The 17590-nt window shown below is 35.7% G+C and overlaps 1 protein-coding gene across 1 annotated transcript; it reads left to right on the plus strand.

The window, feature by feature from the left end:
- Nucleotides 1–4583: 4583 nt before the first annotated feature.
- LOC123686145 lies at nucleotides 4584–15536 on the plus strand. Its single transcript, XM_045626142.1, has 2 exons — nucleotides 4584–4804; nucleotides 14585–15536. Exons 1-2 carry the CDS (start codon nucleotides 4666–4668, stop codon nucleotides 15295–15297), a joined length of 852 nt encoding a protein of 283 aa, XP_045482098.1. The 5' UTR covers nucleotides 4584–4665; the 3' UTR covers nucleotides 15298–15536.
- The last annotated feature ends 2054 nt before the right edge of the window (nucleotides 15537–17590 follow it).

The raw sequence follows: 17590 nt of genomic DNA on the forward strand, positions 1-17590 counted from the left end.
TTTCTTTAGAAAGTCGCCTTCATATGGAGCTTGAAAGTGGCTCCGGTTTCATGAATATATTTTGTCTGCATTTGGTGATATTTCATAGAAATTGAAATTTTGTTGAATTGTTATTGCAATGGAATTGATTTTTTTTTCATAAAGTGATAGTAAATGAAGAACCATAATTTTAACAAGATTGTTAAATGTGTGATGGAAGTGATACAACAGAATGAGGTTTTATTTTGTAATCATAGAGCATATGCGTGAAGAAAAGGATCCCTTTCTTGCCATAAAGGCATAAAGGGACTTTATGAGGAAGGACACTTCAAATCTTTTTCTAACCTCAAAATTGGTTTATGAAAAATGTTTCATATGTATATGTTAAGGAGACTTCTCACGGAAAACGAGACTATACTTTCGTTTATGAAACTTAAATGGCAGAAGATCGCCCAACTTGACCCGCCCTTCTCCACTTTCTCAAAAACCATACCAATTCAAGTTGAATTCTCTACCCACAAAAAAAAAATGGTATTTTATTAAAATTGAGGCATAAACGGTCGTCATTTGAGCCGATAATGCCTTAAACTATAATGTTCGACTCACTGATAACGAATCCGTGGTTAAATTCAATTATGTCCGTCCGGCTCTAAACGATAAGAAGAATAACATCGTGAGCTTCATGCGAAATTTCTTATATCTTGTAATCAGAAGTAAAGTACCAATATTAAGCAGAGAAAATCTCAAACTGTATTAAATTTCTTGAAAGGGAACACATGACTGCTCAGTTCAAAACGAAATTATAGATTATATATAGATTATTATTATATTATTTTATAGAATGTAAATTATAGAAAATTTTTCATTTTTCGGAAAAGCACTGATATATTTTTAAAATATTCGGGAAAAAACCTACCAAAAACCATTACATAAGAGATAAAATTATAATTGTATGAAAAAAGTAATTCAGCGTCGTACACTGCTGCCCTCTACTTATTTGATTCGAAAAGGGAAAGAGAATAAAGTGATAAAGTTCAACTTCGCACACCGATAAAGTTTTGGTCATCGCAGATGCGCCATAGGGGAAATGCATGGGTACCAAAGTTTGACTGATACGCGGAAAGCCACGTAATGGTAATTCCTCTTTACACTTGAATTTACTTCATTTGTAGCTACACATATTATTGTGATTTTGGCAAAATCTCCTTCAAATGCCAAACAACTCTCAAAGAAGAAAAACAATGTTTAGATGTACAGGGCGGTTCATATCCCATATATGCGAGGCTCAAACTTTATGCATAATATTTCTCATATCCTCAATTTTTTTCAAATAAGAGATGAATTACTTTCGAGTAATGACGTCACCGTCATTTTTTTTAAATGGAACACCCCCATCTTGTCTCAATTTTCCGGAGTGCTGATTCCCAAAATTTATCACATGTTGATACCCATTGGTACAGGGTGGACAAAAATACAATAGTTTTGTGTGTGCTCATAAAGTAACGCGTAACATTCTTTATTAGTTAAATTAACAATATTATCAAAAATACTTATTGTCTAGCGGCAATAAACAAATAATGACATTTCACACAAAACTATTTTATTTTTGTCCACCCTGTAACAATGGGTATCAACATGTGATAAATTTTGGGAATCAGCACTCCGGAAAATTGAGACAAGATGGGGGTGTTCCATTTAAAAAAAATGACGGTGACGTCATTACTCGAAAGTAATTCACCCTGTATATCAGATTATCATTTTAAAATACGGTAAATTAAAATAAAAATCGACGTGTATCAGGATTATCTTAAAATGGTCTGTTTAGCTAAAAATGAATTTGTTCCATACTTTACGGACACAGTGTATACCTACATATTAATCACAATTACAAATAATACAAAAATTATATATAGACGACTTTTCCAAAAAACTCATCAGATGTAATATCAATCCCAACCCATTATTTCGAAAAAAATTATCGACCTGATTTCACAAATACCGACCGATTATAATTCGAATTAATCGAAGCCTTAAAGAATTTCCGGGCATCGTGATCAACACGGATGTTTTGCGGCCGTCCGTCAGGGGGAGCGGATATTGAACACAGAAGAATTATTCCAAATGGAATAAATAGGGCAAAGAAGAAATCACGCTTCGAAGTGCGAGCAGCTAGCTAATATCAATCCGATCACCGTTCGCAATAGCTACCCACCATAGGCAAAGACGTAAAGGGTCATGATGACGGAAAACATACACGTTGAAAAAGGAAGAATTAGATACCGGCTTAAATTAACTTCTTGGAGTTATGTAATCCTCATAATTAGAGCTACCCAACAGGTTGTATTTTAGGATCATCATGCGAGGCTTTCGTTCTGGACAGTTGCAATTTCTATGGATTCCACCAAATATTGTCTCGATAACAGAACTGACCGCTTGAAGATACTAATTAATTGGCATTCCATAATTCAAACCAAATAAATACGTATTCGAAAATTTCATCCAATTAGGTATCTTACAATCATAATTAAATATGAACTATTCAAAGTCGAACCAGATAACGATACACGAACACGATCAATGATAGAGATCCACCATAGAGTTTGACAAATAATGCTTCTGATCTATGAAAGCATTAAATATATAAAAGTTCTGTGTTAGATCCAAACATAGTACGAAGCAATGCCTAAGTTATTATCAATTACTGTGACTCAGCCGTTGAAAGCCCGTTCACAATTCACACCCATGCATAAAACAAAATCTATCTCTCTCTATTCCGGCATTCGGATCGATTTGTGAACGGGCTGTGTGTTGGTGAGGTTGGGTCGGTCGGCCCCCCTACTCTAATAAGTTTCGAGTATACATTTCTCTCTCTAGCACACGCGATGCCCGCGATGTGCTTCTTCTACTGACGTCACCATTTCAGCGCGAGTAGATAGGCTACAGTGTACTGCTTTCACGGGAAGCTACGGCACAGACCCTCCAGTCTATTTCTCTCTGCAGTCGCCCAAATGTATTTTGCCAGCAAGGCAAGAAGAAACAAAGCTTACGGCTGGCAATAATTGAATGGTCCACTTGCCTAGTTACATATAACCATGGAATGGATAATTTCGAAACTTCCATACAGTTTTTGAGCCTAATAATGGAAATAAAATAATCAAAATCCACATCTTACGGAATTTATAACCGAACAAGATATTTTTTGAAATTTTAGTAGAATTCATATTTATCTGAACCCTTTTTGTTTCATCATCATGAATAAGCACTGTGCATCAACCTTGCGCGAAGAATGAGATGTAGTTCACCTTCCCTGAAAAGTTTGAAGAGAAATGTATTTAATTTTCATGAGTCATCTATTCGTTATTTTTTGTCGGATGTTGGATGCAATCTGAATCGGTTCAATTAATTATCGTAATTAGTAATAATAATTTATGCTATTCTAAACGAATGATAACTTGGCGAAACAACCATCCATACACTTGAATGTTATTATTCTGACAATGGTTAATAGATCTACCCGGTGTGTAGGTCATTCATTGTGTAGCTCTACTGCCTGTATGAATAAGTTAATCTACTAGCAGTTTACAAGGATTTAACTAATATAGGTATTCGAAGGGTATTTGTATAGATCTAACGATGGATTGAATCTAGATCGATCAAGATTGTTCATCTTCTACGTCATACCGGATAGTATGAAAATGAATGATACGATGATAATTCTAGACAACAAAAAATTCGAGAGAATGCAACGTAAAAAAGTACCAGGAATCGGTTAATGAAATGGGGAAATCTATGGTTTTATCAAAATGTATTGTTGGTATTTAGGTACATTACGGCCAGAAATTCGTTCATAATAAATCGCCTTGTGAGACGATGTCTATTTGTTCCGCCAAACACCCCATGATACTCAGATAAAAAAAAAACTAAATCACTTTCACTTTTCAGCGCCTTTGATGCTTCTCTTTCGGTTCTGTTGAAAGGTATCATTTTGTTTACTGGTTTGTATGTCAAACATGTAATTCCATGTCTCACTAACAATGAGTTTTATGAACACAGAGGTTCTTCATTCGATATTTTTACCTAATGGAAAAACACAAAATCTACTTAGGTGGGATGAACTAATGAAATAGAAAACAAACAATTTACTAGACTAAGCTCGAACTCCGTGCGAATGATAAAAAAAGTCGAAAAAGAATTTCACATTCACTCATATTCTACAAGCAGTAAAGTACATATATCGAAAAAAATTTCGATACACTCAACTAGCAAAAAATGCTGATTTTTAATTGCTTTTAGAATCATAACGAAATATAATAACAACACCACTTCTCCTCATCTCCCCTTGCCATAAATCGAAACAAATATTTATGAGTGTTGGTGAACACATATCTGAATATTGAAAATAATAAAACTAATGGAATTACGAACCTTGACAAAGGTACAAATAGGGGTCTGAATAATTACAATTACCTAGTCGTCAAATAATTGACCAAAGTCCTGCAATTGTTGGATGAAACGCACAATCATAATAATATTGCCTGTTGGAGATTTTTAGAGCCGTCCCTGTGCAAAATGAAAGGTGCGCGGTCAGAGTGAGCGGTGGCGGTGGCATTGTCCTTGTAACTTCTGACCGCCTGACAACTTACGTGTAGAATATTATATTCTATTCGCGATAACTATTAAGGAAATATGGATGTAGAAACGTTGATAGAAAACGTCAAACTGCATCCATTTCTTTTCGATGTGAATCATCCCGAATACAAAAATAAGCGAAAGAAAAATGAAGTGTGGGATGCGATCGCAGTAGTATTATCCAGTAATTCAAATGGTGAGTAGAATTTATAATTTAACATAATATAATTTATTGTGTAATAATGTAGCTCAACCTTTTAAACCGAGAGTTCAAAGTAGGTTGGATTGGTGATCTGTGGTATGACAGTGCGTTCACATGATAAAATGTTCACTGCTTTCAGCGACCTCGTACGATCGTCATTGGAACTAACAATTTAAGCGCAAAAATTTGAAAAGCTTCGAATCGAAAATATTTTGACTCGCTTCCAGAATTTTAAAGTTAAACTAAACTACGTACGGAAATAAGGTAATATAATATCCATTTTCTTTTGGAATAGCCATAGTACCATTATATTCTTATACGAGTTTTTTCACATTAAATATTTTTGATAATACTAGGGGCTTAATGTCAGAGAAAACACAAATACAGACAACAGAATTAATCTTTTTAACATTTTTTAAATTTCTTTGGCAGTTTAAAGGTCTTTGAAGTTTCTGCTGATTCTCCCCTCGAGTTTAATTCCCATCTAGATCAATTTCTCTGTTTAATGTCTTCATTCTGATCTGAAGATCCTGTGAAATACATATAAAAAAAGTGATTGAAATACCATGAATAGAAAATAAGTTAAGAGTCCTCAGAACTGATAATATAAATAATATATTACATTATACATACTTACTTAATGACTAAATTTGATCGATTGTTGATATATTTTACACTTGTGAAAATGCATAGCTGAAAATATATAAAAAAAATAACCAGCCATCAGGAAGAAATAAAACAGGGATATCAATTGTCAAAACTAGCTAATACTAGCCAATTTCATTTCATTTTTGAAATGCATATAACAAAAAAAAAGTTTTTACGTATTTGTTCAAGAGTTTTACCTCTGAGCAATGGATTGTTCACTTTTTCGAGCCAACTGATTCTCTGCAGTTGGAAAACGATGACGTTTACTATACCTATTTTCACATTTAGGAACACAATATTTGCATTTTGAAGTAAATCGCGCCATATCAAAAAACTTGTAAACCATGAATATATGACGAAAAACGAGGTAATACAAGTAAACAAAAGAACAGCGATGCGAGCGGCCTCAAGCGGCTATCGTGGGAACTAAATTACCATTTCAGAGTTTAGTACCTCTAATTAAAATTTCAAATTTATCCTCTTTTTATTTCTTATTCTCAGTATCCCCTCTATTATATGTATACCTACTTTATTTCTGCAAGAGGCTGATGCGATTGATAAAATATTCTAGTGCACTTTGCATTTGAAGTTGAGGTGTATGTTTTATGTTTTTTATTCCGCAATATTTATGATGACAAATTAATTCCAGCGTATCCACCAAAATCAATTGTTTTTTTATAATTCAAATTATATTATTTGAGATAAACTTATTGTAAGTTGATAAGGTCGGCGACATCAAAGTTATCAAAATGATACATTTTTAACTTGATTTTTGGCAACATAATGACTGCATTTGAAGAAACTGTGTTATGAGAACCAGATATTGCTTTCGTATCTACCGCATTCTGATGACTTTTGGGATGAAAAATCAATTTGGTCTCTGTTTCCAAAATGTTCTTTGGCAAAATGCATTTCAGACTTTTTCGAACAACTTTGGTTATCTCTCTCTGTATGTGGTCTAAAAGTCAGTCTGTGTGCTCGCCCATCGTTGTAACAGCCTCAACTTTTATAATTTCTCTCCGATTCCAATGAAATTTGGTATGAACATTCAGTTTGGCCAGCTTTTCCAGATAAAGTATGCGCGTTCAGCATGTGAAAACGTAAAATTTCCGGTATTCCTATATCTCGTGTGCTAGTACACTGATCAACAATTGCTAGGGATCACTTATGAACTTCTCTTGTATTTTTTTCAAGTTATCTCGTGAACATCTGTACATTATATGTTCTCTAAGGAAAAAGTAAGATGTTTTGAGTTGATTATATCAAAGTCTTCCTCACTTCATCGGCTCTTGTTCACAAAATCGATTATTATCTGTAGGCTGTTACAGGTGGAGTGAAAAGCAATGTGGTATTTGTTATTAAATCTGTTTTTTTCTCTCATTCAAACACATAAGGTGACAATAATTGAAGAATTGAGAACAATATCAGCTTATCAGTCATGCCGAGAAGACGTTTGGCTCCTGTGCAACTGGACCAAATCATACGGTGGATACAGGAAGGTTTGTCCCAGCGAGAAGTGTCCCGGCGGTTGAATGTTTCGCAAAGTGTCGTGAGTCGGGCTTGGAATAGGTTCATCCAAAACGACTCAGTAGCGTATGTTCATGGGGGAGGTCGGCAGCGCAGTACAACAGCTGCCCAAGATCGTCTTTTGAACCTCAATGCTAGGAGAAATCCCACTTACCCGGCGTCGCGGCTCAATAGATCACTGAGAGTTGTAAAAGGAGTTCTAATTTCGAACCAGACTGTAAGACGACGACTACATGTTCGTGGTTTGAGAGCACGTAGGAGGGTACAACATCCCCGTATGAATAGGGAACACCGGGTTCATCGACAGCAATGGGCTGAGGAGCACCGCAATTGGACACTTGATGTTTATTTACGGATGAGTCTAGATTTCGTTTGGTCAACTCCGATGGACGTATTCTTGCTTGGAGGGAAAGAGGTCGAAGGTATGCAGAACAGTTTATGGTACCCACAACAGCTTTTGGCGGAGGTTCTATATGTGTATGGGGAGGCATTTGTTTGAACCAACGCACAGAGTTGGTTGTTCTGCTGAACACCACCATGACCAGCCAGAGATATCACGATATGATTATTGAACCCATAATTGTTCCGTTTGCGGCTGCCGTGGGCGAGAATTTCCTTTTAATTGACGATAATACCCGTCCACACCGTAGTCGTCTGGTTAATGAAGCGCTAGAAACTCATGCTATTGATAGGATGGACTGGCCAGCTCGCTCTCCAGACATGAATTGCATCGAACATGTCTGGTCTGAGATGTCTAGACAATTGTCAACCTTAGAACAACCGATCAATAACCTGGAGGACCTTTCTAATGCTTTACAGGATATTTGGACGAATTTGTCCCAAAATTTTATAAATCGTTTGATCGAAAGTATGCCTCGTAGGGTAGAATGCTTGAGACGAGCTCGTGGGTGACCAACTAGGTACTAGCTTAACCGAAACTTCAGCCTTCTTGTGGTTTCATCATAAAATTTTTATGTTATTCAAACACAGAATTTTGAGTGTTCCTAATAAAGTCTTTTTTTCTTTCCAACTTTCCATTTTTTCATTCTTTTTTCAAGTGAACCATATTATCAACTGAAAATACTCTGATATCCGACTAAATTTATAATCTTGGAGCGAATATTTCAGAAATTAATTTAGAACAAGTAAGTGATGTCGTATTCAAGAATTGGTCAATTCTTCCAAAGAAAAATTCTTCGGTATTAAATTTATCAAGTACAGATTATATAGATTTATAACTTATGTGATGATTCATCAGTAAAATTTTTCAAATCAGAATCCACAACCTCTTATTGGTTCTTCATTAACCCGTATGAATTACCTTTTTTTGATCTTCCCTATCATCCTACGATAGATTTTGTAATATAACTTACATTAAGAGGGGCCTATGCCATTTCAGCGATCATTTCAATAATTAGCACGCATTATTTTATGCTGAAGACCATCGATTTATATGAGGTTTTCGCTTTAATTCGTTTTGAAAAATTCGACCAACAAGCTTTTGTTTTTTAATGAATTTTTACACAAAAATATTATACAAAAATTTTTGTCGAAGGCTGAAAATGCGTTTTTTTCTAAATTCAAAAATAAAGACGTTAAAAGGTATTTTGATTTCTTGCATGTGGTAAAAAAGACGTTAAATCAGAGAAACGTTTGACATTGCTTTACTCAACCTGAAAAGTGGTGAAATTTCAAAAGTGCTGAGGAGATAGGAGTAGTTTTAGCAGAACACGAGAAAGTCACGTGGTATAAACCCCTCTCGAAGTAATCACAAATCTTTCCTCGGAATATATAGGCTGTTTATGAAAATGACACCAATTTTTATTTAGGCGGTGCTTAATGTTATTCAAAATATATTTGAATGTTTCCTGACTCGTTCGGGTGTATTGAAAGGACTTTTCGTCATCATTTTTAATTTTGAAAATAAGTGATGATATTCACCATATCTAAATCTCAAACGATTTATTGGATGAATACCGACTTTAGTTCTTGCCAGTTTTAAAACTACTGGATCTAGAGCAATCATATCATCAGATAACGACGACGACATCTTTCACGTTCAATGTTTCGAACAGAACTACCAGCTTTAGCCGGCAACTACTCTGTCCTGCATAGGCGCGAGGAACCGGCACCTATCGGAGCCGGCAGCCGGTAAGCGGGTTACCCGCTTTTACTCTGTAGCTACACTTACTCTTGAAAAACCTTAATATTAAATTGGCGACTTATGAAGAGACCAGTTTTCTTGGATTTTAATGGTATTGGTTCCTTTCCACTTGATTCCCTCACAGTTTCTTATGACCACACTCACGTCGTTTTTATATTTGATCATTTTTCACTATCGTCCATATTTGATCGACAAAGTTCAAAATGCTTGAAATGAGCTATCATCTCATTTCGGGGATGCCTACAATCTACAGGGTGCGGTCACAGTTCGCAAAACTGGAAGCACCTACTTGGCCAGAAATAGTGAAGGTGGTGGAATGATTTGAGCTGTTGGAACAAGTTAGCGATGTGGAGAATCGAAATATTGACCGTAGCTCAAGAACAACTAGAAATATTGCTGCTGTAGCCCGTAGTGTCGACGAAAACCCAGGTTTGTTGATTCCGCACAATCTTGGGAATTGGACATTCGACAAAAGACATTACACCGAATTTTACATGAAAACTTAGGTCTTTAAGTTTCAAGACGGCGCTATGTGTGATACAAGCAACCAAACAATCGCAATTTTGCAAGAACAGTTTCTTGGTCGTGTTATTTCTCTTCTTCTTCTTCATCGTAAGTTAGGACTAATCCTGTGTTTTCATCAATGGTTTTCTAGCTGCTGCTGGGATGACGAAGACCAGCTTTCATACCACCTTGTAGGTGGTCGTCCTGGTGGTCGGGATGTATTTGGTTTTTCCTCCTTTGCGATTTTTGCCAAGCGGTCATCCGACATTCTGTCCACATGGTCTCTCCATGCTCTTCGCCGTTTTCTTGCCCATCTCACCACATCCTGGATGTCACATATATCTCGAATTTCTTCGTTTCTTTTGCGGTCAAGTAATGTGTATCCCGCTATAGATCTCAGCGCTCGCATCTCAGTTGTTCTTAGAAGACGCTTAGTTACGGTGTTCTCTGCTCTGGTCTCTATCGCGTATGTCATCACCGGTCTCACACAGGTCTTGTATATTCTGACTTTGCTCCTGGTGCTCATATATTTATTCCGCCAGAATACATCTCGCAAGTACCCCGATATTAATGATGCCTTCGTTGTTTGAGCTTTCACTTCGTTCTTCAAATTCCTATTACTTGTAATATTCGCGCCTAGATATTTGAACGACATCACTTGTTCTACACTATGATCGTATATCGCGAGTTTACATCTTCTTGGTTCTTTAGATACTGTAAAAGATTTTGTTTTCTCCACAGATATCTGCATGTTGAAAGCTTCGGCTATTTGTTGGAACTTATACAGGAGCCTTTGTAAGTTATCTTCATCTTCTGATATGATCACTGCGTCATCGGCATAACATACGATTTTTATTTCTTTGTTTCCCATTCAGTATCCCCTTCCAGCCTTTTTATTGTTATTTTTCGAAGGTGATTATTATTGCCCACCGAGATCTTGTGATTTAACACCTTTAGAATTTTTTTCTTTGAGGCCATGCTATGCCAATGCTCCACAATCGATTCAAGACCTTAAGATTAAGATTTAATTAAAGAGGTTCCGGTTCATTGCGATATAATTATCTATTGTTCTCCCAATCAGAGCTATTCTCTCCATAACTACAGCTCGCCTTCCAGTTCCAGAGTTCTAATGAACTCCAGTATCCGGGATGGCTTCAAGGAGGCTAATCCCTCAGTTCTACAAGTACATGGCGAGGCATTCCGTCACCAGGTGATTAGGAGTTTCTTCTTCCTCCCCACAGGGCACCCCCCATATTCTCATGAGGTGTTTCCTAATGCTCAGTGAGGAATACAGTGAGGAGGTGAAGTATACTCTTGCTAACATCCAGATACTTCTTGGATCAAAGTTTCCAATAAACTTTTTGGAATGTTCCAAACCAGTAAGATTCCGCCATAGTGTTTCTCTTTTGGTTTTTTCCTTCTCCTGAAACTCTTTCTTGTAGTTACATTTGGCTATACCACAGAAAGATTACGGGCCGATGAAAGGAGTTTATGCTCCTTTTCTGGCAAGTGTGTTGGCCTCTTAATTTCTTCTAATTTTCGAGTAGCTGGGAACCCAGACTTAAAGGACCTTGTTATTCTTGCCTATTTAATTGAGTTTTCTTCGGCACTCCAATACCATCTTGATAATATGTGAGCTCAGTGCTTTGATTGCGGCCTGACTATCAGAATGTATCGCTATACAGGGTGTCCCGGGAAGAATGCGACAAACGAATACCATAAATTAAGGTCATCCTGGAGTACCCTTATCATCAAGATGTTTCAATCGCCTGAGTGCCTTCGTTTGGGATATACAGGGTGATGTTCATCTTATGAGTGAAATTTCACTGTTGAATAGCTCTTTAACTAATCGACCGACTAATTTGAAATTTTGAAGTTTTGTCACCCTTTCCTATCGCCTTCCTTCAATATTTCTGAATTCGAGTAAATCAGATCCGGACTAGGAAAATTTCAGACTTTTCCTATTTTCGTTAATATTGGATCACCCTGTACGTGAACACTATGAACCACAAAGAATCAATTCATTAAAAAAATTCTAAATCTCTGATTGGCACGGTCATACAGGGTGATCAATAAACATTCCCTTATGAGTGAAATTTTTTTAATTCAATAACTCTTCAACAAATCCACCGAATAATTTCAATTTTTGAAGTTTTGTCGCCCTTTACTATCGTCTCCCTTCAATATTTCTGAAATCGAATAAATCAGATCCGGACTAACAAAATTTTAGACTTTTTCTATTTTCGTGAATATTGGATTACTCTGTACGTCAATAATCATAATTTTTTTCATTTTCGTAACCACAACGAATTAATTCATGATCAACATTCTAAAACTCAGCTTGCCACCGTCATACAGCAATAACATTCCCTCATGAAAGAAGTACAACTGAATAAGATAGCGAAATCTGTGAAACAATAGTTGTTTCACAGATTTCATATCATCATGCTCAAAAATGTATTAAAATGGAGGAATATCATTTTGAACAATATCTGCTGAACTGAAAATATTTTATTTTTGATTCATTGTTTTCAAGATCAAATATTTTCAATTCATTTGCGGTTTTTGTTCTATTCTTTATCCAGCTGTTGATTAAAAGTTTTCTTAAATAATTTGAGGAAAATTTAGGTGAGACATTCGTGAAGGGTGAAACAACTTCAATTTTCGGAATGATTCTACCGATAAATTCAAGATATCTTGAACTATGAAATTTCTTTCATGAAGAAATGTTTATTGATCACCCTGAATGATGGCGCCAAGAAGAGATTTAAAATTTGTATTATGAATTAATACTTTGTTATTACGAAAACGAAATAAAATCATGATATCCACATACAGGGTGATTCAATATTCAAGAAAATAGAAAAGTTCTTAAATTTTTCTAGATTTACTCGATTTCAGAAATATTGAAGGCACTCAGGCGATTGAAACCTCTTGATACGGATCTTCCATGATGACCTTAATTCATGGTATTCGTTATTCGCATTCTTCCCGGGACACCCTGTATAATATTTCTGATAGTTTCATGCTAGGTTAATTTCTACGCATCTTTCTATTGTAAGTATCTCTGCCTGAAAGACACTTAGACTACGGCCTAACGATATTGAGCATTTGATACAAGTCCTGAATACTCCAGCGCCAGTCCCCGTTGTTGTTTTTGGAATCATCTATGTACCATTGGATGATATTTTTTTTGAGAACTAGGATTATGGACTCCCTTTCCTAATCTTCTTTTCTACTTTGTATCGTAATGAAGGTTTTTTCGATGTTAATTTTCTTTATCATCAGTTATGGAAAACTAATCATCATCTCGTCACTGGGAAGTTTCACTGATGGTATGTAATTAGTCAGGGAGAACCAGGCTCTCTTATTCCTAATTGCCTCATTGCAAGTACCTTTCCTAGATAGTCTTACAGTGGCCTCATAGACCACTATTGTGATTTAACATTTTAGAATTTTTTCATTTGAGGCTACGTCTATGCCAATGCTCCACAATTGATTCAAGACCTTGAAGGTAAAATTCGTGATATTATCGAGGTCATACAGTCACAAATGTGCAAATTGGTTATGGAAAAAAGGATACCTTATTCTTTACAATGAAATGAAAACCATTGATTTCTCCTAACATAAATTCGTTTCTTATATAAGAAAGTGAAACCTTTTATTGGAAAGTTCTTTGCATGAAAAAAAAAGGAAATTTTTCAAATTTTCCAGCTCTGAAGAGCTGAAGTAGATAGAGGTAGAAGCAACAATAAATTTCATGACGATTTTCAAATATATCTTCATACCAGGATTGAGGAATTTGCTCAGTGCGTTCGACTTTTAAACGAAGATCTTTCAATTATTTCCACCGCTGCTTCCCATATGGGTCTCGTTTTAAATATATCAAAAACACAATCCATCGTCATTGGTACTAAAAGATGTTTGAGTAAGGTAAACATACACGACAATGAAATTGTTCTCTGTGGGGAGAATGTTCCCTACTCTTCGGAGGTGAGAAGTCTGGGTTTGATTATAGATGAGACGCTTTCTTGGGATCCTCAGATTACCAGTATAAGCAAAAGGTTTTACCAGAGCCTCCATCAGCTCCGTCTCTTAAAGAATTTCTTACCTTTCCAAACACGAAAGATGCTTTTTTTCACACTATTGCTCCCTATTCTGGACTATGCTGACGTGGCTTTCATGGGTCTAACGGTAAGCCAGTTGGGTAAACTCGACCGCTTACAGAATGTAGGTATTAAATTCGTGTACAACTTGAAAAAATTTGACCACGTTAGCCAGTTCAGAGATGCTCTCAACCTGCTGCCCATTGCATTGCGTCGTAATTGGCATACTCTGCTTCTGGGCTATAGGGTTTTAAAATGTCGCATCCATCATATTTGCACTGCAATATTCGACTTCTCGGAGGCGAGGATCATCATACGAGAGCACTTGGTAATCTCACCTTAAGAATAAACGCTCATTCCACCAATTCTGTTCGTAACTGCTTCTCTGTGAGATTCCCTCAACTTTGGAACCGCATTCCCGTGGAGATATCTCACTCTCCCACTCTCAGATCATTCAAAATGAGCCTCAAAAGATTCTTAAAACAGACCAACGGTTGAGGTGTTTTTCTTCGTCGATATCTTACCTCATTTTCCTTTCCAATTCATCCCTCCTTTATCCCTAACAGGTAACACAAACATCATATGTATTTTCTTTTTTCAAATTATGTTTAGTGAACTCCTACATGTAATGGAAATGCTGAGTAGTAAAGGGTTGGCAGGAAGACATCGCTCAGCGATATGCCTACCCATTGCATATTGTTATACACACTTCTGTTATATATGAATTTGCAATAAAGAGTTCTAATAATAGTAATAAATATTCAAAATATTTTCATCCAGTTCGAAATGAATAAGATTATAAGAATATTTTCATTTCATTTTCAGGTGTTGAGTTGAAGTCCAAATGGAAAAATTTGCGAGACAACTATGCTAAATATCTGAGATGGCAAAAGAAACCTCGTGGTCAAACAGCCAATCTTCTCAACAGGTACAAAGCATGGCCGTGGGCCTCTCATATGGAATTTTTGAAGCCCTACATTTCAGCCTCTAGAACAGAATCTGATTCCCAAGATATACAAACAAATGATGAAGAAAACATGCCTGAACGAATCGGCACCGCTGTTGATGATGATGAACCAGAACAGAAACCAGCAATCTCTAGATTTTTTCAATTGAATCCACATGAGGCAACTTCGGCAAAATCCACAGATGAATTTTCCGAGAATAATCAAAAGAGAAAACCGCCTCCTCTTAACGATGAACCCGCCTCTCTGGGGAAGAGAGTTAGAATAGAAAATCTGACTACAGAATTCGATGACGTTGACTTCATCTTTTTGGGTTACGCAAAAGTGATTAAGAAATTTTCGGCAAGACGAAGAGCCTGGACCAAATATAAAATCGCTCAAATTATATTGGAGGCGGAACTCGAGCAAGGACAAGAAGATTATTCTCATCAAAGGGGAGCATCTGGTGCAGCATCACCATCGGCTGAATCGTCTACTAACCTTTTTGAAAATGATAGCGAACCCTCTTCTTCTGCGCCTCTGGATATTAAGCCTGGAGAAGATATTGTCAGCATCTATGATCAATTCAAATGATTATTATTTTTTTAAGGTTCTTTCAGAAAATCTAGTTAAAATTTAATTCAGTCCAAGAATATGAACAGAAAGTGCGAAAGTACGATGTTATTTTTTCAATCAAGACAAAGCTTGATATCATGCGAATAGAGAATCTGGAATTGAATTGATTCTAGGTAATGGCTCTACATATGATATCATGAGAAATAGATATTTTATAATTGTACAGCATTTATATTTATTAAATAATTTATTTATGTCAATCTTTTTTCATGCATTCACATCAAATCTCTTCACTTCTCAAAACCCTTTAATACCGCAAGGTTTGGTCAAGATTATGATAAAAATCCTATTACATACGTCTTGTGAAATACCTACCTACTTTGTTTTCATAAGAATCGATTGATGGCTCCGTAAAAACTGATTCTTCTGTTTTTAATTCATTATTTTCAATAATAAATCTAAAACAAACTGGAAACAAATTTAAAAAAATATTTATCAGTATGTTAGCAACATATAATCATGAAATTGAAAATATATATTGCTATGAATGATGCTGTACGCAATATTCTTTATCGCAAAGTGCTAGTAGCATTAATAGTTTTGGAACTATAAATTTTTGAAATTTTATACCCTAGATATCCATTAAAATATTTTCTCGTAGAGTTTAGGGATATTTCACGGTGAAAGAGGAAATAATAAACCGTAGTGCAATATTTGTTCATGCAGGGTGATTCACGAAAGCGGTTGGTTAGAATATTTCGAAGAAAGACTCGAGATATACTCTTGAAATTTTATAGTTAAGCTTTATTGGTTCAGATGAATTCTCAAAAAAAAACTTCCGATTCTTTTGAATTATACCAATTTTCATTCTTTAAAGGTAACACCCATTTTTTTTAATTTTCAACCAGATCACTCATTGAATTCTACATTGCTTTAATGGATGATATGCCTTTTTTACCAGAAAATTTAATCGAAAAATGAGAGAAAAACTTTAACACCTGTATCTCAAAAACAAAGCGTTTGTGGACTCATGTTATAGGAAATTTTTTTTAAATGATCCCAGAAATCTGTCATTTTCATTTGTAGATACCTTCAATTATGGAACACCTGTAGATGAAGTCAATTCAAAACTGATGTCTTCACAAATAAATTGCAATTTGAATGTAACACAATAAATTGTACAACCCAGCCCAGACAATTTTTCGATGCGAATTAATCAGTTCAGTTCTTTGATAACTACAGTATTGAAATTTTGTGACGAGAATGATACAAAAAACCGAAAACAACACATAAGTGTATACCGATGACGTATGCAAAAATCACAGATGGCAAATAAGGGATGATGCCGAGAAAGCGGTTAGATGAAATAAAATAATAAACCTCGAACAAAGACGAACTCTTAGTGCAATAAAAGTACTCATCTTGAAAGCGATAATAAACTCATAAACCTTAAAGGGGTCCAATTGTTTACTGACGTGTCGATTTCAAAGGAAAGTAAAATGATTATTATTGGTTCATTTCATGGAGAAACTTTTGTTCTTCGTCTTTGCAAAATTACTGAAATTTTGTATTTTGAAAATCTTGGGGGGTAATTACCCCCAGTACCCCTCCATGCCTACGCCTTTCATCTAGCCATGACATAAATCTTGAAACTGCTTTTTTCAAATTAGAATCCATTTTTTATTGGTCTGGTGGAATGTCAATGTCAAAAAATAGTGTAATAGGTACCTACTCACATACTATTGCTCCAGTGGCGACGACAGGTTTCAAGAATAGGGGCCCAAGGAGGGGCCAGGATTTCAGGTCTATCTAGTTTACGTTAAATTCATGTTGTATTTTTTGCTCATCCGAGATTTCAGTGGAGGGGGTAGTAAAAATTTAGTTTCTGACTCTACTGTTTTGCTCTAAAATGCGTATTTTCCGAAATATAGCGAAAAATCTCATTTTCTTCTAAAGAATGATCTGATTCTCGTTTACATTATTGAAGTTTCTCAAATTTCATCTATTCTTCAGGTCTCATGGTGAAAAAAACAAGAATTTTGATTGATATTATGTTTTTAAATTCTAAGTTCTTTAGGGCCACTGTTTTCTTCGCCTGAAGGGATTGCATTATGTCTGTTATGATGAAGTATCATAGATACTTTATAGTAAGTCAGTTACTTTGAAGCAATACAATCGTCTGTCGAACAAAAAGCTACTAATCCAGAAAGTCAACTTCTTAGGAGAAGAATATTTCGAAATTCCTCTCCTATTTTTCCCATTTAATAATAGGTCCAGATTGCCTGATTGCTTCATTCATAGAATTTGTGCA

Source organism: Harmonia axyridis, chromosome 1 (assembly GCF_914767665.1).
Source record: "Harmonia axyridis chromosome 1, icHarAxyr1.1, whole genome shotgun sequence".
NCBI lineage: Eukaryota > Metazoa > Arthropoda > Insecta > Coleoptera > Coccinellidae > Harmonia > Harmonia axyridis.